General features: G+C 37.7%; 1 protein-coding gene across 1 annotated transcript in view; it reads left to right on the top strand.

Moving 5' to 3' along the window:
* The window catches only part of LOC122787923 (dynein beta chain, flagellar outer arm-like), a 5,188,001-nt gene that overhangs the window by 556,000 nt on the left and 4,608,313 nt on the right, over positions 1-23,688 (top strand). The window contains exons 19-20 of the mRNA XM_044054850.1: positions 7,633-7,705; positions 9,547-9,871. Coding sequence (XP_043910785.1) covers positions 7,633-7,705; positions 9,547-9,871 — 398 coding nt within the window. The remainder of the gene's footprint in view (positions 1-7,632; positions 7,706-9,546; positions 9,872-23,688) is intronic.

The raw sequence follows: 23,688 nt of genomic DNA, 5'->3' as shown, positions 1-23,688 counted from the left end.
ATGATTTCACAACTATGTTCTTGTTTTTGTTTTGCCATGATAATCTAACTTCTAAAACTACTACTCCCATGTAGTCATTTACTGACTTTTCTTTGTATGATTTCCCAGTTTGTTGATGACCTCTCAAGACAAATTAAAAAAAATAACACTCAGAGAACTTTGATTTTTTTTATTTAGCACATTTCATCTTCCCAGTATAATAGACATTTCCCAATTTAAAACCGTCAAATCAAAACCTGCACTGTAAATAAATCAGTACTCATCTCATGAATTCAGACCACAAGTGAGAGAATAATATCTTTTTAAACATATCTTTTTAGTTTTAACAAACATTTTGTGCTTATAACATCATTTAGTCCTGGAGATCATCAATCATTCAGCTGGACCTCCCATTCTAATTCCTTGTTTTCTTAAAAAAAAGTATTTATATCTCCACCCCTACCATCAACATCATGTAAACTGTTCATCACAAAAAGTTAATCTTTTAAAATTATATCTACAAGCTTGTGAATGTGTAAGCAAATCACTGGTTCTGTAATTACTTCCTAATATCATACTGATGTTTGTAAATGCTTCTCATGGCAAAGCTCTTAATCTGTTAGCACAAAAAATCTGGACAAAGCCCAAAAATAATGGGGAGACAAAAATACTACTTGTATAAACTTAGAAAGCTGCTGGAATAAAAGGTCTTGTGTTACCGTACATTTTCTGAAAGATATGAAGTCTGAAACTCAAATTCCTGTCATTATTTAGTGAATCCAGTCCGCACTGATTTGCCAAAAAAGTCCAGTAAACCAAAAAAAAATTATGAGGAACAGATCAAAAATATAAAACAAAAACATGGACATTCTGCAAAAATCTTGACAGTTGAGAGGTACGTCAGAGTGACAGGTCTAAAATTAGAGCTGATGTAAAGCATGAATTAACTGAAGCCTGTCACCACTGGTCAGGGATCCATGGATTTAAAGAACTCATTGTGGTCTAGTGGATAGGAGCTAACAATGTCAGTGCAATATTCTGTGTTTAGTCTCTAATAAAGGAAAGTTCCAAGGGTTTTTTTAACACTTGTTGTAATGCTCTTATGCTTTCTGCTAGATGCTCTTGCATTTGCCACCACCTGCAGATCTGCCCTGTAAATTCATTGAGATCCACTCACTGAGGGTCCAAATGGAGAGATTGTGGGGTCTGAATGGAGAGATAAGACAGCAAGTAAAGGAGAGTATTATTGCTAAAATTGAATTCATCGTCAAGTCTTGGTGAGTACCTTCTCAAGGTGGACCCTGTTTTTCACAAAATCTCACCAAGATAACTATATTTATATAGCATATATCATTGACAGAAATAGATTAAAAATTAAAAAAGAGAGCTGGGTGCACAAGACCCAGGATAAAAAAAGTGCCTAATCCTGGTAGGCACACTGGTGCCAGGACTGGAAAAGATGACAGTGTGGAATCCTCAAAATACGGAAACATTCCTACAATGGGGCCAGGCTAGGCCCCAGGGGAGGATAGCTCCCTGTTGTAGAAGGAAGTAGTAGTCCACAAAAATTGCAAAAACTGATAGGCCAAAGAAAAGCCATAAAGATGATAAAGTGGACTATTGAGGATAAGAAAGAAATTATGTATTGTTACTATTATGCAGAAAGCCCAGAATTTCCAGACACAGGATATACAAAATGATTAAGCGAGAAATTAGAGGAAAGAAAAATGCTTCTACAAAAAAAAAAACTGTCAGAAGCTTCAAATAAAAATGTGTATTCATTAATACAGCAGATTTGTATAAAACAGTACATAGATCAATAAACTTTGATCTGTTTGGAAAAAGAAGCATCTGAGGAAGTGCAACAATATAAACAACAAAACTTAGAGATTTTTGAAAAGTATAAAAAAGAAATATGGACATGGGGAAAAAAGAAAGATTTGATATGGTGCACTATTTATACAAAGGAGAAAGACAAATTAATCATTATTAAGAAGACAGCCCCAAAGATATTCAAAGAGAAATACAGGCAAAGGCATCCGGATGTGAAAAACTTTACAATAAAAAAATAATATCACAAAGAGGGAATGTAGAAAAGACGATTAGTAAAGTAGAAGTTAAAAAAAAGAAGTTGAAGTTATGGAGTGCCTGTGAAATGAAGGATTTGGTGTAGAAGGTCTAACACAAGTTACATCACAGCACGATGGAGTGAGTCCCCAAAGTAAGGAGAAGCAGGAAGATCAGAAGACATCTAAAGAAGAAATATGGACATGGGAAAGAAAAAGAGACATAATATGGTGCAATATTTATGCAAAGAAGAAAGCAAAGCTAACCAATATAAAACAGCAGCACCAAAGATATTTGAAGAGAAATACAGACAAAGGAATCTGGACATGGAAAACTTTCCAATACAAAAAATAAGAAGACAAAGAGGGAACGTAGAAAAGGAGATTAATAATGGAGAAATTAAAGAAATAGAAACTGAGGTTATGGAGTACCTGCAAAGTGAAGGATTCAGTGTAGAAAATCTAATTCAGAAAGTACCGCAACAGGATAGAGCAATAGATATCCAAATTAAGGGGAAAATTGTCAGGTGCCATATGAAGATATTTTGGAGCCTTCACAGGAAACCAGTATAAACGTTCACTTGAAGCTAGACAGCAAGAGAAGGAATAGGAAACTCTGATGCAGTCAATGTTGAGGAGTGCTAGGCCAGTAAGTTCCCATATTTATTTATTTATTTATTTGGATTTGTTTACTGGGATGGTCCAGCTGGGCCAGAAGTGCCCATTTTCAGTGGAGTCCCAGGGAGTAAAGCTCCACATATAAGACATTTTGCATACAATACAGAATTTACTTTAATAAAGACATTTAGTACATATTATTTGGCAGCTTATACAATTGGTGAAAAAAAAGTACATAAATAATTCTCAAATCAAAGATATTATGCAAGCAATATAGAGTATATACATGAGAACATTCCATATGAGTAGTTTTCAGCTAGCAAAATGTATATAGGACGCTTCATGCAGTGGGTGCAAAGCAGGTATAGGAATTAATTAGAGATTAGGTATTTAAACTTAAACTATGAATGAGTAACATATGGTACAGGATGAAACTGAAGAGAATGTGCTATAGGAAGATGCTATAGAACTTTCTATAGAATGCCCGCAGGAAAATGAAAACAAAAAATGGGCCCTCAGTTTAGAAGAAAATGAGCTAAGAGAAGAGTTGCTTGATTTAATAAACATAGATAGACATATTAAGATCAGTGAAAGAAATAGACTGCAGGAGGTCAATAAAATCCAAAAAGTCAGAAGTTTGATAAAATAAATGAACACAGTAATTAGGACTGTCCATGGAGATCCATGCAATAATGCAATATAACAGAAGTAAACAGGATATATTACTGTGTGGCTAAATTAATAACTGATAAAGTTCTACCACAAGAACACAGGGTATTGACGGAAAGGAAGGGGAGAAATCAAATACCATCATGGAAGTATCGAACAGAGAAAATTATAAAGCAGTTAATACAAGAAGCGTCACTGTTAGAAGAATATAGAAGAGGGAACAGATCAACAAGAATACTAAGAAAGATGTGATAAAAGCAATGTGCAGCATTAGAACAGACCAGGATCTATCATGCACTATTGCATATAAACTAAAAATCTCAGCACAGGTAGAAAAACAGAAGATATGCAGATAAATATAAATGAAAAGTACAAAATAAGCAATTTATTGATGACCCCAAAAAAGTTGTATAGAAAATTGGGAAACAAGGTAAAAGGAATTGAAAGACTGCCAAAAAAAGAAGAAATAGATATATTTTGGAGAAGTACCTATGAAGATTGTGTGGAACATAACAAAAATGCTAAATGGATAGAAGAAGTAAAAGAAAGAATAAGAAGTTTAAAGGTAGAGGATATGAAATGGGATGAAGTAACAGCCAGAGAGATTGAAACAAAGTTAAGAAAAGCCTCTAATTGGAAAACCCCAGGCTCAGATGCAGTACCTAACTTTTGGTTAAAAGTATTATCATCTTTGCATAAAGATGTAGCCACAAGTAAGAGCTATTTATATGCGTACCTGAACAAACACCAACCTGACTAACAACAGGAAAAACAATGCTCCTACGTAAGAGTGAACCTGCAAGCTACCGTAAAATTTATAGACCAATAACTTGCCTTCCGACGACGTATAAACTATATACAAGAATTGATGCCAACAGAGTTTATAGTCATTTAGAAGAAAACTCAATTATGGCAGTAGACCAAAAGGGCAATAAAAGAAAGTCATATGGAACAAAGGATCATTTGTTAAATAAAGTCATTCTGGAGAACTGTAAAAAGGGGAAGAATCTAAGTATGGCATGGATTGACTAGAAAAAAATCATTTGATAGTATCCCACATTCATGGATAAAAGAGTGCTTAAAAATGTGTAAGATACAACCTAAACTGATTGACTATATCATCTTCTCTTTGTCGATGATTTAAAACTATATAGCTCATCAGATGAAGAACTGAAAGCACAACTGCTAGTTGTCAAAACTCTTTCAGATGATATAAGAATGTCATTTGGTCTTGATAAATGTACAAAAGCAACCTTTAAAGCAGGAAAACTGCAGCACCATGAAAACAGCAGTTTGGGACAAGAATGCGATATAAACGAACTTGAGCGAGAGAGTGTATAAAGGATCACCAATAAAACATGAACAAATCTGAATAAAACTTAGTAAGAATACTTTAGAAGACTTAAATTAATCCTGAAAACAGCATTGACATCTAGGAACAAAATCCAAGGTATAAACCAATTTGTTCTTCCTGTCCTAACTTACAGTTTTGGAGTGGTTGACTGGCCCCAAAACATGATGGCTAGATTAAATAGGAAAACAAGAAGGATGCTTCATGCTCACCAGATGATTTATAAAAATGAATGCATACCAAGATTATATATTCATTGTTCCAAAGGACAGATGATCCTCCTTGAAACTGCTTACATGTATAGATCTGCAATTGTGGGACTCCACACATATCTGCTGACCTCACAAGAACCAAAAGTAGTGAAAGTTTTGAAACATGAGGAGAATAACTCTAAGATGACTTTTCTGTTTAATCTAGCAGAAGCATATCGGCGTCAAGCAGGAATGGAAATCAAACCAGAAGTAGATAAAAATCAGGGAGCAACTGAATGTGCCAAAAAACAAAAGAAAGAATATAAGGTGAAGGACCAGACGAGAAGGCAAGAAATTTGGAAAATGTATAAATATGCTTGCAAGTATAGAAAACATCTGGAAGAATCTCATGTTAATCAGGAACAAACTCAGGAATGGTTAAGGAGAGGCAAATTCAGACCAAGAGATGAAAGGTTAATATTGACGGCCCAAGATAGTGGGCTGCATACATGTTGGTTTACAAAGTCCATTGAAAATGTGGGAAAAACAGACAATGTAGGTTTTGTAAAACAGAATTGGAAACAGTTGAACACCTTGTTGCTGGTTGTGACATACTAATGGCAGAAGGACTGTATACTGAAAGGCATAATAATGCGGCAAGACTGTTATACTGGGGATTGTGCAAACATTATGATATTGAAGTGGCTGAAAAACACAGGAAACATGAACCACAAAACATCTTAGAAAATGACGAAGTCTACATTTCATGGGATCAACTATTACCAAAAGTTCAAAAGATAGATGCTAGAAAACCAGATATAGTGATCCATGAAAAGAAGACAAAAGTACATTGAAATCGCCACATCCAGTGACTACAGTATCTTGCATGCAGACAGACACAAAGTCATAAAATATCAAGATTTGCAGGCAGAAATGAGTGCACTGTGGAAGAAAGATACCCAGACAGTTCCAATAGTCATAGGCGCAACGCGTCTTAAAAAAAGAATCTACAATCATAGTGAGATATATTACCAATACATGTTGCTCCATGCGAATTGCAGGAGTCGCCATAACTGGGCAGATTGCAGGTGCTGGAAAGAGCACTCACTTCTGGCTGACATCAAAGATTGAAACAATACTAATTTCATGAACTTTAATCATACTTTGACTTAGGGCTGGAGTCCATTTCTGTCATGGTATTAGAGACCCAAAAGACTTGGAGAAATTAAAAAAGGGCTTTGTCTTGTTAGCTGCCATGTTTCTAGTCAAATCCATGTTTGCACTGTCAAATTAAGCACATTGGGTGTACTTGCATTTGACTCATATGAAAGCTATTTTGTAAAAATCATTCTGTGCTGTACAATGAGAGATTTTATTTATGATTTAAAGAAAAAAATTATTGTGTACAGCATTTCCGTTTTCACATACTATTCAGTCCCGGTACATGGCACACTTGTTATTTCTGAACTGATTGGTGAGAAAACCATTTTGTAATTATATATTTATATAATAGTAATAAACTAACTTCATGTCATACAATCTGTGTGCATTTACCTTTCAGAAACTTGCCATTACTAAGAGTGTAAGTCCACGTATCACAACCAACTGTTCTATTCTAGTTTTGATCTTCGGATTGATTAAACATTGTTCCTTAAATGAAAAAAATTGGACCAGTGACTTTATACCTTGTAAAAAAACACATGCAAGGCCACACAGAGTCTGACAAATCCAACTGAATAAGTGAAAACGTAATATTAGAGCTTTTGTTTTATTTTGTAACAAAACTTCTTCAGATGAAGTGACCCAAACACACACACTGTTTAAAAACAATTTTAAACAGTCATGTGACAACTTTTTAAAAATCATGTGATCAGCCTAAAATCATGTGACAGCCAAAAAACTTTTAAAATCACGTGATCAGCTTTAAGTCATGTGCTAGCCGAATCCCCTGAACAAATCATGCATTAAGGCAAAATATTCAGTAAGTTCAAAATTGAAGTAAACAAAAATCAAAGGTTGAATATTTGAATACATCAACCTGTAAAACTTTCTTTTACCATACAATAATAGTTTTCTTTTACCATACAATAATAAATAGTTTTATGTAAGAGCAATCATTAAATAGTAAATGCTATACTGAGAAAATCTGTCTGATAAAAATGGTAGCAGTATCATCTTTCTAAAGCTCTTAGTTTAAAAAAAATAGCTAATAGAAATCTGGTCATTAATCCGTGGCCAAGAACTTGCATTAAGTGTGAGCTGCCAATATAACTCATGTTCTTCCAACTTAAGTTGCCAAGGGCCATCACATTCACTAGAAGTTACCTTTTCCATAATTACAAATTTAAAAATGTGGTCTGACTATTCCTTTAAGTGTTTGGCTAGGACATTGTTTGTTTTCCTTTTCTTAATGTCGTATAGATGTTCAGCAATTGTTTCTTTGAACTTTCATTCTGTTTTGCCTATGTAGAGAACTGGGTAATGTTGACAGAGTGCAGCATATACTACCCCTCCTGTCAGACAGTTAAATGCTCCTTTTATATAAAATGTAAAGTTTTTTATAACAAACTGCTCATCCATCAAAATGTAGGGACAGATGGAACAGAATCCACATTTAGACATATTATGAATTCTCTTGCTCTTATGTGTGAATGTTCTGTTAAAATGTTCCACGATGTTTTTTAAAATTAGAACCCCTTCTGTATATTATGTGCAGTGTATCCCCCAGTTTCTCAATAATGTGTCTGTCTTCCCTTAGAATAGCCCAATTCTTCTGGATAATGCTCCTGATAGTCGCACTGTCAGCATTATAAGTTGTGATAAAGGATCTAGTAAAAGTTGTATTTTGTACTAGATGATGTACAGGTGCAGGGATGTTAAATTCACTAGAAGGGGTAATAATTTATATCTTGTATTGTAATCTACTTTATTAAATGGATCTATATCTTAGGCGCTTTGTTCCTTTTCAGTGCCTGCTTCAGGGTGAGTTCCCATTACAAAACCCCATATAGTCCATTTTTGTTTTACAAGGGAGTTCCATTTCTAATCTCAAATAGTTCTCATTTCCATACTTTTAATTTCTGCATTCATCTTGTTGATGGTTTGTCCTTAGTCTTCCATTGTCATCTGTGTTTGCATGTCTGGGAGGAGATTTGTGCATATTCTCAGATTAACTTGTATTGTATGCCAACATGCCTAATTGTGAAAATGTAAATAATTTTTAAACTGTTGAGAATTTCCCTGTTTAACCAGAATGTTTAAAGAATCTCTCAGTGTTTTTTGATACATTTGTAATTGAGCTTGTTTGAGAGGTATAGTCTAAATTATTGCGGGGAATCAGCTGAACTGTAGGTGATGTCATTAGAATGTTCCTGGTTGCTATGTAATTATTTGAACAGCTGATTGACAGGTAAAATAACGTTTTCAAACAGCTGACTGTTGTTTTTAAAATAAGACCATTGAGACTGTTAAGCTGAGCAGTTTGTGAAGATTTACAGTCAGTTACAGTGCAGTGATACCCAAAGACAAGAGATCTTACCAAAAACTGTATGCCTGCCTTTGCCTTGCTCTTATGTGTTAGATTAGATCAGGGACAGTATTCTCTAGTTAGATTAGGAAAGTTTAGTTACTAAGATAGTGTTTTTCTAGAATGATGGACTTCTATCCTACAGTTTAATTTTACATTTCTGGTGATTGAATTCTGGTGTTTATTGAAAGTTATTAATTATATTCTTGTAATAATTTTACTTATGATTAAATGTTTTTCATTACTTTACACTGTGGCTGTAAAGCAGTATGTTCTTTAGAGATTAGAGAGTGCTTATACCTGTTTGATACTCCCCAGGTCACCTTGAAGGCCTGGCTTCTCTGGTCTTAGCTATCGTTTATTTTGATATTTAATTTTCATGATTGGACACCCCTTTATAAGGGCATGAAGACACTCTGATTGTTTGCAGCATTACAGTATTATTTTGGGGAAATTACATAGCTGGAAATCTGTGTCAGGCTTTCCCAGAAGTGTTTGGATGCGTGAGATTTAAATTTGCTTTGAGTGCGAGTGTATCAGAGGTCTTAAACTGGGACATATTGCTCTGAAGTGTATAATAAGAAAATACATTTGGGGTGGAGAAAGGTATATAGTCCAGTCCCAGGAAAATAGAGCATGTTCCTGTTTTGCTGTTAAGGGAAATTGTGGGATTTTATTTTTGTGTGCTTTGTGCTCTGGTGTTTTTTGTGACGCTCCCATGCTGGAGTTAGTGGTGAGGATTGAGGCTTCTTAATTACTGACCTGGGTTTTAAGTTGGGATGTCACATTTTATTGTTAGCAGTCTGGTGGGGTTTTGGCCGGATGTCGTATTAACTGCTGGCAGTCCTGTGGGATATAGCTGGATGTCACATTTAATTGGTGCCAGCAGTGTGGGTTTATTAATTGGATTCCAGTAGCCTGTGGGCAGTTGCCATTAAGGTGTGCACTCTTGACTGCCACAAGGTAAATATTCAAAATTTCAATCTACCACAGTTTTATTTTTTTAGTTAGATAGTCAGGTATAGCAGGCAACTATGTCAACAGAAGATTTTACCAAGCTGACAAAGATCCAGTTGGCTAAGGAGTGTGAAGCCAGAGGATTGGTGTATGCCAACCTGACCAAGCAAGCAATGATTTCAACCTTAGTTGCAGCCACAGCTCAGACCAGCCCTTCGGAGGATGTCCAGTTTGGTGTTGGTGATGTGCAGACTCCTGAGACAGGGCAGTCCACCTTTTCTTTGGAGGACCTGAGAATCCATCTAGAGTTAAGGGGATTGGAACTGGAGGCTGAGGAGAAGCAGCACCAGTATGAACTGGAGGGTGAGGAGAAGTGGTGCCAATGTGAACTGGAGGCCAAAAGTCTAGAGACAGAGGAGAAACTGCATCTGGAGACTCAATATCTAGAGGCAGAAGAAAGGGAGAGAATGCAATGTTTGGAGGTTGAGAAAAATATTGTCAACATGAACAGGAGGTGAGACATTTAGAAGCCAAGGAAAATGAGAAACAGTGCCAGCATGAAATTGAGATTCAAACCCTTCAAGAGGGTGATGGAGGTAATGTGGAAGGGAATAACTGGACCCCAGAAGCTGTACAGGTCAGTAGACTTTTTCCTCAGGACAGGGACTGGGATACATTTGATAGTTTTATTCATATCTTTTATTCATATCTTTGAGAGGGTATGTAGACAGTAGGATGATGACTGTGAGCTCTGGGTTTGGCTCTTGACTCCTGACTCCATGGTAAAGCTGTTCAGGCCATGTCAACATTTTCGGATGTACATTGTTTGAATTATGTTAAAGTTAAGAACGGTCTTCTAGATTGTTTTAAACTAACATGTGAAGCTTATAGGAAAAAGTTTGATGAACATATGCACACGGCAGATGAATGTGTACGTGATTATATTGCTGACCTAAGTACTTACTTTTACAGATGGGTAGCCAGTACCATTTTTGAGGGACTAGCAGCCCTTTTTTTGAGGGAACAATTCCTCAATACTTTGCCAGATGACATGAGAGTAGTGTTAGCAGACTGTGAGTGCAACTCTGCAGAGGAGTTGGGGAGAAAAGGGGTTCTCTACTTGACAAGCAGAACACCGCTGCATAGGATACCCAGTGCTGTACATGGACATAAGGGAACCCATGATGGGCAGTCTAAACCACTCCAACAGAGTACACCAGTAACGGGAAAACTACTAATCCAAGTACACGGTTAGGGATTAGATGTTTCAAGTGTAACCAGAGGGGACATGTAGCAGCCAAATGTCCATTGAGGCAAGGTGAGAAACAGAAGGTGAGGGAACCAGTAAGTGTGGATGACAAACTGCCAGTGGTATGTTGTTTAGAAACAACTGGGGAGCCACATTATCACCAGAATTTGTATCCTATCTTAGTAGATGGTAAACAGGTAACTACTAAGAGGAATGCAGCTTATGCTATAATCATTGTGAGGCCTGCAGTGATTAGAGAAGACCAGTACTAGCTTGGGCAGTCCACTTCATTGAGTGTTGAGAGGGACCCCATTCCAAATAACTCTGGATAGGGATCATCTTGACTGGCAGGGTAGAAGAGGAAGCAAGCAAGTATGTGTGTTTGAGGCTTTTCCTACAGATGTGCTGATATAGAATGACTTGGATGATGCATTACCTTGCATATATGCAGTGACATGCAGTCAGGTGTGGAGAAAGGCATGTAGGTCGGGTAGCCTGGGAGAGACCCAGAAAGATGTCATACCTGAAGCTGGGACTGGTATGATGGCAGTTTCAGAGAAGGTGCTGTCTGGTAACAGTAAGTCTGAATGTGAGCGAAAGATGCTGCTGGGTACTGATGTTCCCTTGGACACAGTGACTGCCAGGATGGAAGTGAACAGTGGTACCCAGAGTGACAATGATACTCAGCTGTTGGAAGTTACTAGGCTTCTTGTGGAAGCAGAGCTTGTGTTTGAAAATATTCCTGCAGATCTTCTGATAGGGAATGACTGTGATGATGCAGTGCCTTGTGTGCATGCAGTGACACCTAGTCAGTCTGGGAGACAGGCATCTAAGTCCAGTAGTCTGGGAGAAAACCAGACAGATTCCATACTTGAAGCTGGGACTAGTGTGGTGGCTGTTTTAAAGAAGGAACTTTCCTCTAGCAGTAAGTCTGAAAGTGAGCTGCAGCTGCTGGGAGGTACTGATGCTCCCTTGGACATGGTGACTGCAAGGATGGAGGTGAGTGGTAGTACTTAGAGTGACTGTGAGTGAGGTACAGCTGTCTGAAGATACTAGGCTTCCTGCGGAAGGGGAGCTTGGGAGGGTCGCAAATGTACAGTTGAGACAGGCTCAACTCATGGACCCTACAGTACAAACCTTGATGAGATAGTTAAGGGAAGCAACTGAGGTTCAAAGGAGAGGGGAGTTTGTCTACAGGAACAAAGGTTTGTTGTATAAGGAGAGGACTCCTAAGGGAGGGCTGGAAAGTGAGGTAGTATGGCAGTTTGTAGAGCCTAGAGCCTACCATCTGCCACTTCTAGCTATAGTTCATAATATTCCTTATGCAGGGGATATTGAGGCAGAGAAGGAAGGTTTACTGTATAAAGAGTGGACTCCTAAGGAAACACTGGAAGATGAGGTGGTACAGTAGTTGGCAGAGGCTAGAGCCTAACATCTGCCCCTTCTAGCTAAAGTCCCTAATATTTCTTTTGCAGGTGATATTGATGTTGAAAAGGTGGCAAATGCTTTTCTCAAATGTTTCAGCAGGGTAGGTTTTCCATGTGAAATACTGAATAACCAAGGTGCCAACTTCATGTCAGATCTGACTTGTCTGTGGTAGTGTTGTCAGGTGAAACATCTAAAGACCACCCCCTACCACCCCCAGACTAATGGTCTTATGGAGAGATTAAACTCTACACTGAAGACTATGCTATGGGCATTTGCAGACCAACATGTTAGGGAGGGCTGGAATATATTAAGTAGGGCAGGATTAACCATTAAACCCAGTAAGTGTCAAATGGGTATGGCTGAGGTCACTTACTTAGGACACAGAGTGGGAAGTAGTAAAATTAGGCCAGAACCTGTCAAGGTGGAAACTATTCAAGGGTGGCCAGTTCCTGTTAATAAGAAACAAGTGAGAGTATTTCTAGGGACAGTGGGGAACTATAGGAAATCTGCAAATTTACAGTACCATAGCTGCACCCCTTACTGACCTAACTAGGAAGAATAAACTGGGCAAGGTAGTGTGGTCTACAGATTGTGAACAGGCATTCCAAAAACTTGGATATTTTGGGAGGACCCCCTGTGTAAATCAGCCCAGATTACAATAAAAAACATATTGCACAGGTAGATGCTTCAAATTATGGGGTGGGGGCTGTGCTCAGCCAAGTTTCCTCAGGAGGAGAAAAATGCTGCAGTGGGGTTAATAATGCTAAAACAAATGGATTGCCCAGAAGAGGAGTAAGTTGATATTCCCAGGTAGACTCATTTTTTTTCTCAAACGTCAGTTTTCAAATGCCACTTGCAAATCCTGCTTGAGTCATAAGGGGGGAGAAATGTAAAGAAAATGAAAACACTGTTATCTGTGTTAGTATGTCTGGCAGGAGATTTGTGCATATTCTCAGATTAATTTATATTGTATGCCAGCATGCCTAATTGTAAAAATGTAAATAAATGTTGAGTATTTCCCTGTTTAAACAGAATGTTTAAAGGATCTGACAGTGTTTTGATACATTTCAATTGCATATGTTTGAGACACAGATTCTAAAGTACTGTGGAGAATCAGCTGAACATTTTGTTTGGAATATAAAGCTGCACAAAAAAAAAAACTCCTGGACCCTCCCTGCAGACCAGTGGTGGCCAACAGGGGCTCCATCACTGATCCAATAGCCATTTGCTTGGACTTCAAAATCAAAATGCTAGTGGAAAGTAACCCTTCATACATCCTGAACTCCGTGGACTTCCTAAGCAAAATCAAAGCTGTGCACCTTAAGAAGGACTCTGTATTGGTTCTCATCGATGTGGAATCATTGTACACAGTTCTACCACATGTATTTTGCATCAGAGCAGTAGAAGAAGCCTATGAACAAGACTATGCATTGTACCAGCTGAAGTGGAAGTACCTGGGAGATTACTTACCCTGCTATTAAACAACAACTTCAGATTTAATGAAAACTACTACAAGCAATTGACCGGGATTGCCATGCAATGGCTTCCAGTGTTACCAATACCACACTGAGGAAATGGGAGTCTGAATTAATCTACAAGTCACTGTTGTTAAGAGATATGGGCTGCTACTATTGTTTCATTGATGACATATTTATTTATGGCATGGGGATATGGAACGGCTATGACTATGCACATCAACACTTCCACTCCATTTTTGAGATTCACTGCAAAGCACAATAAGAAAAAAGTGGAGTTCCTTGACCTTCTGATCAGCAAGACCATTGATCAACAAATGCTGACACATGACGTATATTGAAAACCTACAAGTCAGCCTAATACTACATGCAAAAAGCATGCACCCACTTAGACTTAAGAAGAATGTTATTAAGTCACATGGGGTTATGGGTAGCCAGGGTAATTCATGAATTGGAGAGCTTCCTGAAGAACATTAATGAGCTCAAAAAAAGATTTTTTTCTTAAGAGGGTACACCAACAAACTCCTCCACGAGATTCTCACCCCAATCATTAACCAAAGGACACTGGGAAATGTCAGACTGTACACAGGAACAAGGCACCCTCACCTCCAGAAAAAACAATTCGACCTTAACTTAACATGACTTTGGATTACTCACTGGGCTACAAGGAAATACAAAGAGTTACGAGGGACATCTGGTCAATCGTTTTGTGAAACAGGACCTTTGGTCATGTCTTTCCAGTATACTCCAAATTCACAGCCTGAAGAGGAAGAAACATTAGAGATTGGTTAGAGAAAATCAGAACTCCCACAGCTACAGAAGCAGGTACATATCCCTGCAGCTCCCCACCCTGTACTTACTGCACCTATATGAGTGGAAGAAGGATTTTTTTTCTGCCCGAACAATAGGAAAACATTCCACACAGCAGTCGTGAGGATTGCAACCAGGAAGGTGTCATCTATCGGGCAGAATGCAGCAAATGCAACTCATTCTATGTTGGAAAGAGTATCAATAAACTGAAAACCAGAAGAGTGAAACACCTCCACGACCTTCGGCATCTGCACAGGTCCAACCCCCTGGCTGTGCATGCTTCTCTAAACCCAGGACACAACATCTTTAAATTTCACATTTTGGACCATTTTCTGACCACCTCTCTCAATGGCAGCTATAATGGTTTACTAGAAAAAAGAGAACTGACATGGCAGATATGATTACAGGCAAGAAAACCTCCCCAGCTAAACAGAACAGAATCCATAATACCAGTACTGAATTTGAGGAAGTTGGACCATAAGAAATTTGATTAACACACTGGACCCCACTGGTTAAGAAACAGACTAAGACTTTCTAGACTTTTTGGACAATTGCTTATGGAATATTTTGATTTGCATTTGGTTTATATATATTTACAAGCAGGTGAGATGAATTTATTTTCTGCATTCTTAGCATTTCTTACATTTAGCACTTTTAGATGTTTTATTATGAAAATTCTTTGTTATGCATCTATTCTTTAGTTTCATCTGTTATTCTGAGCCTTCTTTTTCCTTGGTGTTTACCTTATTACCATTAGTTTATTTTTTGTTCTATTTTCAGATAGGTCCCCATTTCTGTTATTGTTTACCTCAGAGTCAGCACCTCTTACTCTTACTTCCACTGCAGCATGTACAACAGCCCCCACCCATACCTACACACACCCTTTCACTACCAACCACCCCCACACCCCAACATTTAGTATTTTCCAATTTGATTTTTATGCTCAGCTTTTTTGCTTAGCTTTGTGAACAGACCTGTTAAAATAACACATGTTCTCCAGGTCGCTAAGGTCCCCTTTTTTCATTTTACAACCCCTGTGTTAATTTTATTATTTACTTTTTAGTTTCCTTTTAAACTTTCCCCTGGACTGCTTTCATTTGCAGCTGCTTTATATTGTTCAGTCCGACCCACCCAGAAATCCGATCAGCTTCCCCAGTTTCCTTTTAGGCCATGTGAAGTAGTGGAGAGATACCACTAACACAGCAAACCTCCCCCAATTACTCATTTCTTATGCCTTATACTCTATTCCATGTTATACCCACCTTTAACTGAACCCTAGAAAAATAGCCCATTTCACATCCACATAAACTTTCACGTTACAGTAATTCCCTTATTTATTTCCACCATCCCTCTTCACTTCAGTCTCTGATTATCGTATTGTATTTTTGGAGTTCAGCTGCCCCACTAACCCCAAGGTCCATGCAATTTGTAGGTAAGTACTACTAACCTCGCTAGCTCTCCCCAATTTCTAACTCCTTACATACAATTCTCAAACCCATTTGTGGTTTACTGCTTTATTAACTAACCAGCCCAATTCTCTTACTGCACATTGTCTGCTTTACTTGCCCTCTATACTCCACTCATGGAAATGTGGTCTTTTTAACTATGGTGTGTAAAGTTGTCACAAGTAATTAGTTATTTTTATTGTTTTAATCTGAATTACTTGCTTAACATATTTTAGCTGTGACTGCTTAAGTTAAACCTTTGATTTCCCCCAGGAAGCAACCCTGATGAAAAACACGAAAGCGCCAGCCACCCTCAGTGCCCTCCTTCTCCATTTCATTGTCCTGGCTTGTTAAAAACCACCCTTAAATACTTCAGAGCACTTTGTCTCTGCTCAGAGTAATGCCCCAAAATTAAGTTTCTGACAAGAGACTCCCTTAACCACGCATAATTCATTAGTATGAATTTCCACAAAGAAAGAAAGAAACATGACTGAGACCCAAGTTTGGTTTATGAAGTTGCAAAAGACAGTAGGGAAAGAATGATATCGGTGTGCTGCTTCCAATTAAGAAGTTGACTTGGTTAGATTTTAGCACAAGAACACAAGGTTGTAAAATTAGTCTTTTAGAATAAATGTTTTATACTAGGGCTCTGTATTTGCACCATCTCATATCTGTTGGGGCCAAGCACTAAAGGACATGACTGTCAATGTTTTAATTTTTTAATTTAATTGACCATGTACTTTATATGTTATCCTTGTAAACAGAGAGAATTGTGAAAAGCCTTTTAGGTATGTTTAAACTGTGTAAGATTTAACTGTCAGATTTTCCCGGCCTTGACCAATACATCATCACATAGGTTTGAATAAAGACATTTTCCACACTCACCCACGATGACTGGTCAAACACCGACACCCCCCAAAGTTTTAAATAAATAGAGCTCTGCTAAGAAGACCAAGCCAGCACTGAACAGCACTCGATAAGCTTCATAAAGAAGATTCCAATAAAAGTTTTAAATGGATGACTAAGATTGGCATGGTGTTTTCCATTATCCTAAGCTGCATTGTATAAGCGACTGAGTTTTTTGCTCACAACTTAACAGTACAGAGGATGCTTTCTTTGAGATTTCATCCAAAACTAGCTCGTAAGTTTTTTAATTACCAGCCACTGAGATTTCAGTAGTCAGACTGAAATTCAGAACTTCTCAGTGCTACAGGAAAAAACGATCACCGTCACTGGAAATTAAACCAAGACTGAGATTTCATTTAAAATTGAGGTTTACACCTAGCTTGAAATAATAGGGTACTGAGGTGCATAAGGTGATTTCTCTGTCTCAAGGAGGAAGTGAGTAAGATGTTGTTTCTAATTTTTCAAGCAAAGGAGAATACATGCTGCATCTTCTGGATGTACACAGACAATTATGTTTTTCCCTACACAGAACTAAATAAATCAGACCAGATGTTTGTCTCTTTCTCAAGAAGTCAGCTTAGTTATCCAGTATATGAAGTTACATTGGCTAAATGAATAACTGATTGCATTTCTTGGATCTTTTCACAACAAAGCATTTCTCTACCAAGACCATCTACAGCTCACTTAGCTAGATCCATGGCTATTTCATCTGCTTTCTGGTCAAGAACATCTATTAATATTTGTACAGCAGCCACATGGTCCAATGCTCATACCTTTCTTACTCATTGCAAATTGATCCTAATCTCCAGAAGCAGAGCTGCCTTTGGTTCAGCTTTTCTCCAGAACATCCTTCCATGAGATTCACCCAAGATTCACGTAGGTGGGAACTCTGTCCCATTCACTGAGGAAGAATGAAAAGGAAAACATCAGATATGAAAGCTATGTACTCACCATAACTAGGCATCACTGCTGTCCATTTTCGTTCTTCCTCAACTTCACCCCCATCCATTCCCCTTCCTATAATCTTCTGAAGGAACCTATTGGTATTTTTATTGGAACATATATTTCTGAGTTTGAGCACAATTGTTTGAGCTATCCCTCTCTTAATTAATGGGGATCTTATGGCAACAATCTCATTCTGAGGAACTGAGTATGGGATAGGACATTATGGGTAGAGAGAGGCACTCAAGAGTTGGATCCAAAGTCTCAAGTATGTGACCGAGTCATATCTAAGGACTGGATCCATAACCCATTTATTGAGGAGGAATTAAAATGGACAACACAGATGCCTAGTTATGGCGAATATATAACTTTTATGTCAGCTGACTAGCATGTCTCCCTAGCTTGAGCTCCCATATAGATGTTAAAAAATATATTAATTGTTCATGTTAGTGGAAACCCAAACTCCTCAAAACATCTCTTCATAAATTCCCAATTCACTTGTTTAAAATTTTTTTTGGCATCTAAATCTATTAAGATTAGTACAGTATTGTCCAATATATCTATTCAAATCACAAGAGTTCTAGTAATATTGTCAGATATTTACAGACATTCTGTAAAGTCACACTGGTCCAGGTCTATTATTCAATGCACTATATTTAGGATTCTTTTTGACAAAATTATCATAAAATCTGTGTAGTCATGATTCAGAACTGAAATGGTTATGTATGATCCTGGACCAAGAAGACCTTTCCCTACTTTTGGTATAACTACCATTATTGCTTCTTTTCAATCCCTACCCATAACAATATTATTGAAAAATACTAGCCAGACTTTTAAAATCTCCTTTTTTCTTATGCACCTTCTTTTCCATACTTCTTTTGGAATTCCACCACTTCTAAGGGGTTTTCACTATATTTTATTTTCTGATTACCTATTTGATTTCAATTTCCTGCATTTTGTTGTTAACAGAAGTAGAAATGTGTATTAACTAAGGAAGCTATAACTGTCTTGGATTTGTTGCCATTTCTTGTATGTTACTCTCAACTTCTACATCTTGTTTATATTGTATACTGTAATAGTTTACCATTACATTCATAATTTTTGTTTGATCCTCTTTTACTCTGCTGTTCTCACAATTCCTGATTTTAGTTATAATCCTTTCATCCTTTTGTTGCCTCAAATATTGAGCAGGCAGTTTGGCTGCTGTAGGGTTATTGTCGAAAATATTTGTTTAAAACATCACTGTATGTTCATTCACACTTTCTAGTTACTTTTCAATGAGCATTCTAGCTTATTTCAGTTGCCCAACAACCCAGTTATTTTTTTTTTGCCTCCTTCAGTTACTTACTTTGTAAGATTTCTTGATACTTATTGTGAATAATGTTTTGTATCTTATTTGCCTTCATTGTCAACACTTTTCTAATCTTCAACTAAAATTATCCCAATACTTTTCAAATACTTTACTAGACTCAAATAATACCATTTCACTTAAAATGTGAGATACCATATCATTAAACGGTTTCCTTTTCAGAACACATAGTAAATGATGTCAGTCTTTGTTGCAATAGTTTTTTACTTGCATACAAAACTTAATTTGTTTAAGTACATGGTCTGACACCATCACTGGATGTGTTTTCATAGTTTTTGTCATATTAAATATTTCTTTTGATATGTAATGTGATACCCCCCCTCTGTCCCAGTAAGCAAGGAGCATCAATCCTCACCACTAGCACCAGTGGGGGACGTACATTGGGAGGATGAGAACTACACTCACAGTATTTCTAGATGTAGCTCCCTGCATCAAATGCCATTTCCCTTAAGAGCACACATAGACCACAGGCAGTCTGGGGCTGGTTTCTCCTTCTTTCTCCAGATCCCCAATAAGACTCCCCACTGGCATAGTTACAGAGTTGAGATCTCAGCTGAGTGGCCAAGACCTCCAACACTCTCTCTGTCCAACCAGTGCTTCATGCCCTGCCCAAGTCACTGACACACACACACACACACACACACACACACACACACACACACACACACACACACACACACACACACACACACACACACACACTTTGAGGTTTGATTTATGCACAGACACACACACACCTGAGTAATGCTGGCACAGGTTTACTAGCTAAGCCCACTGCCCAGACTATAAGGCAGTGTGTTACTGCCACCAGCCAACTCTTTATCAGCTACTTTAAGGCCGTTAACAGATGGTGTCTAATCGTACTGTGTAATGTTACTATTAATACAAATGGTAGTTTGACCAAGAACAAGGTTATTAGGAATGGCCCACAGTGTCACCATATAAATATGCAAGTACTCTCAGAACCTAAATTTGTCTCACAAATATCATCCACAGTGAAAGGATTAAATACATTAATAATAAATAATAAAAGTACAGGAAAGCACTCAGTATATAATCACAGTAACATCAGAGTTCAGAATTACAGGAAATATTTGAAGCAACATTGCAGGACACTCTCAAATAAATACAGAAAAACATCTAAATTAAGCTTTACTATATCCCTGACTATGTCTAGAGAATTACTATATCCTAGTTAACTTAGTTACAGAGCAAGCAAGGCATTGTTCAAATATATACATCTGAACAGTTGCAATAGCACAGGTACTGCTCAGCTATCTGGAATTTTATAAACGGTTATGCATCATTTGTGAATGTCAACATGATTCATGTAAGTTGCTTGTGTTGCAAATGTATTAGAACTGTATGGTATGTGGATATCAAACTGCTGGTACAGAAGTGTGTGCTGAAAAGGGTTTGTAAAGTACTGAGCTTAAAAATGTAACCACAGTGTACCCTACTGGATTAGAACAGAAATGTACCTGCACTATTGTAACTGTTCAGATGTATATATTTTAACAGTGGTAACTGGAACACCAGAGGTTAACTTCAGAAAAATAGCTTAAATTAAATTAGTTTATGGCCACATAATAAAAGGATGTTATATTTCAGTTTCAGTGCAGTAACAGACACAATGTCTAGAACTAGAGGTTCACTGTATTGTCTTGGAAGTGTTTTTATTATTTTACGACTTCCAGGATCTGCCTTAGATCTAAGAAAATCCTTGGCTGTGTATTTTCACAGGTAGATGCTAAATACTTCAAAACAAAACATATAGGAGCAACACGGAGGTAACACAACAACAAATCCAAATAACCAACCACAGAATTCCAAGTAGTGGACACACTGAGCCAACAAAACACAGGTTTATTTTATATCCACAGAGCTTTCAGGTGATGCCCTTCTTCTATTGTGGTTAAGAATAGAAGGGGTGGTGATTTAAACAATGTTCTTGATATGTGCGAATATAGATGGATAACAGTACTAGATGCACATAAGAAACCTGGCCTGAATACAGCAATAAGTATCAAACCAGTACTTACACAGAAACAACAGCTGTTGAAATAATTTTATATGTTTTTATACATATTTTTGTACATCTGTCTACATGCTGTTTTTATATATCTGTCTACATGTTGCATTTTATATATTTTGAATAATGTGTATAGTTTTATACTATGACTTTAAACTATAATTGATGGTTTAATTAGTAATTGCTTCTCAGTTAGCTGTGTCTTATATAAATAGCACTAAGTTTTATCAGAATTTTCTTTACGCACTGAAGAAGTGTATCATCTGAAAGCTCTGTGGATATAAAATAAACCTGTATTTCATTGGCTGAACTTGTCTATTTGGAATTCTGTGGTTGGTTAGATGCTAAATGCTACCAACTGCATCAATGGCTGTTTTTCACCTGGAATAGAGTCAGGTGGCAAGAAGTGATGTCATCCTGAAAGCTATCCCAGCAGTAATATTTGAGATATTAATTTAAGAACTCTGTCAGAGAGACTGAATATTCTGCATTTTTCTTTGACCTGACATCAGCTGGAAGTCCCATTCACCACATCTGCCTTGCTTGCACTGTAAGTAAGTTAGCTAGGATAGAGTAATTCTCTAGATATAGTCAAGAATATAGCAAAGCTTAATACAGATGTTTTTATTTATTTATTTGAGACTGTCCTGCAAGGTTTTAAATATTTCCTGTGATTTTGAGCTTTGATGTTACTCTGATTATATACCAAACATTTTCTTGCTCTTTTATTATTTATTATTAAATGTATTGAAACCTTTCATTGTAGCTGATATTTGTAAGACATATTTAAGTTCTGAGAGTACTTGCAAATTTATTTGGTGATACTGTGGGCCACTCCTAATAGCATTGCTCTTGGTCAAACTACCATTTGTATTGATAGTAACATTACACAGTAGGATTGGACACTCTTTGTTAAGGGCCTTAAAGTATCTGATAAAGAGTTGGCTGGTGGCAGTAATAACTACCTTATAGTCTGGGCAGAAGGGGGCATAGCTAGAAAACCTGTGCCAGCCTTTCCCAGGTATGTGTGTTTGTGTATAAATCAAACCTCAAAGTGTGTGTGTGTGTGTGTGTGTGTGTGTGTGTGTGTGTGTGTGTGTTTGTGTGCGTGTGTGTTTGTGTGTTTGTGTGTGTGTGTCATCTACTTGGACAGGGACACAAAGCACTGATTGGACAGAGAGAGTGTTGGAGGTTTTGGCTTGGCCACTCAGCTGAGATCTCAACTCTAAAGCTGTGCCAGTGGGGAGTCTTATTGGGGATCTGGAAAGAGAGGGAGAAACCAACCCCAGACTGACTGTGGTCTCAGTGTGCTCTTAAGGGAAATTGCACTTCATGCACTGAACTGCAGCTAGAAATACTGTGAGTGTAGCTGTCATCCTCCCAATGTATGTCCTCCACTGGTGCTAGTAGTGAATATTGAGGCTCCCTGCTTACAGGGGCAGAGGTGGGGCATCACATGTGGCATCTGTCTAATCTTTCTCAAGAACCATATTTCCCTGAAAAATGTATATATTCCAATTCATTCTCTTATTTTCAGTACATCATTGGGTTCAAATACATGATACAGTGTTTGAAGGAGCTGCCCCTAACTTGTATTCTTAGATATTTTGTTCCTCCAAAGACATCTTCCTTACTTACTGTAATGTTTCAGTGTCCAACTACAATAATATTTTTATATCTTGCTTGAATCATTTCCATCATGTGTATGTGTGTGCGTTTCATGGTCTCACACTCCCTACTGCTAGACACCCTTGCCTCTCTAGCCTTTGCCCCTCCAACTATTGCCTGGTTTAAAAATTATCTGTCAGATGGGTAGCAGTCTGTCCAATGGCAAGGTATGCTATTGCCTCTACTTCCAACAACCCCATAGGTGTACCACAAGGCTCTATATTAGGTCCTCTTCTTTTATCGCTTTTCACTAACAATCTTCCTGTCTCCACCCACCCTGCTACACTTATACAGTACGCAGATGATTTGACTCTTGTCTACTATGCACCCTCATTTACCATGTTACAACAACTCACCCAGGATTCCTTTAGCTTAGTGGAAAGTTGGATTACTCAGATCCAACTTATCCTAAATCCCAGAAAGACTAAATTGGTTCTTTTCACCCCCAACAAATCTATTGCTACCTTGCTATCCTTCTCAATCACTTCTAAAAATGATACTATCTTTGGGTCTGTATTACAACGTTGAACTCACAGGAGTCCGAACGTTGTAAGATTGAACCCAAATGTTCGAAATACGAAAATAGCAAAGCCACGGCACACAGATTTTTTTCCCAGGGAAAAAAAAAATCAGTGGGCCGTTTTTGGGGCTTTGCCATTTCCTCCACTGTGGTGCGATCTCAGAGTTGGTATATTTAAGTAGGGGGGTGTGGGGAGCAGAGCCCACCACATTGGAGGTGTGAGGGGGGGTGAAGCCCCAGACATTAGTTCAAGTTTAAAGTGTAAGTGTTTTTTTTTTTGTACCAGAACAGCAATTTTTTTCCCTGGGAAAAAAAAATCGCTGTTTTGTTTTCGTAATTCTTGGATTTTGAACTTCATAGTTCAATATTACATCGTTCAAACTCCTGTGAGTTCGACGATGTAATATAGACCCTCTGTCATCACCCCCTCTGATCACACCAAACTCCTGGGTGTAGAAATTGACAAAAACCTACAGTTTGATGACCA

The sequence above is a fragment of the Protopterus annectens genome, chromosome 13.part0, assembly GCF_019279795.1.
Source record: "Protopterus annectens isolate FY-2018-M chromosome 13.part0, PAN1.0, whole genome shotgun sequence".
Taxonomy (NCBI): domain Eukaryota; kingdom Metazoa; phylum Chordata; order Ceratodontiformes; family Protopteridae; genus Protopterus; species Protopterus annectens.
This window is presented reverse-complemented; position numbering and strand designations above follow the sequence as displayed.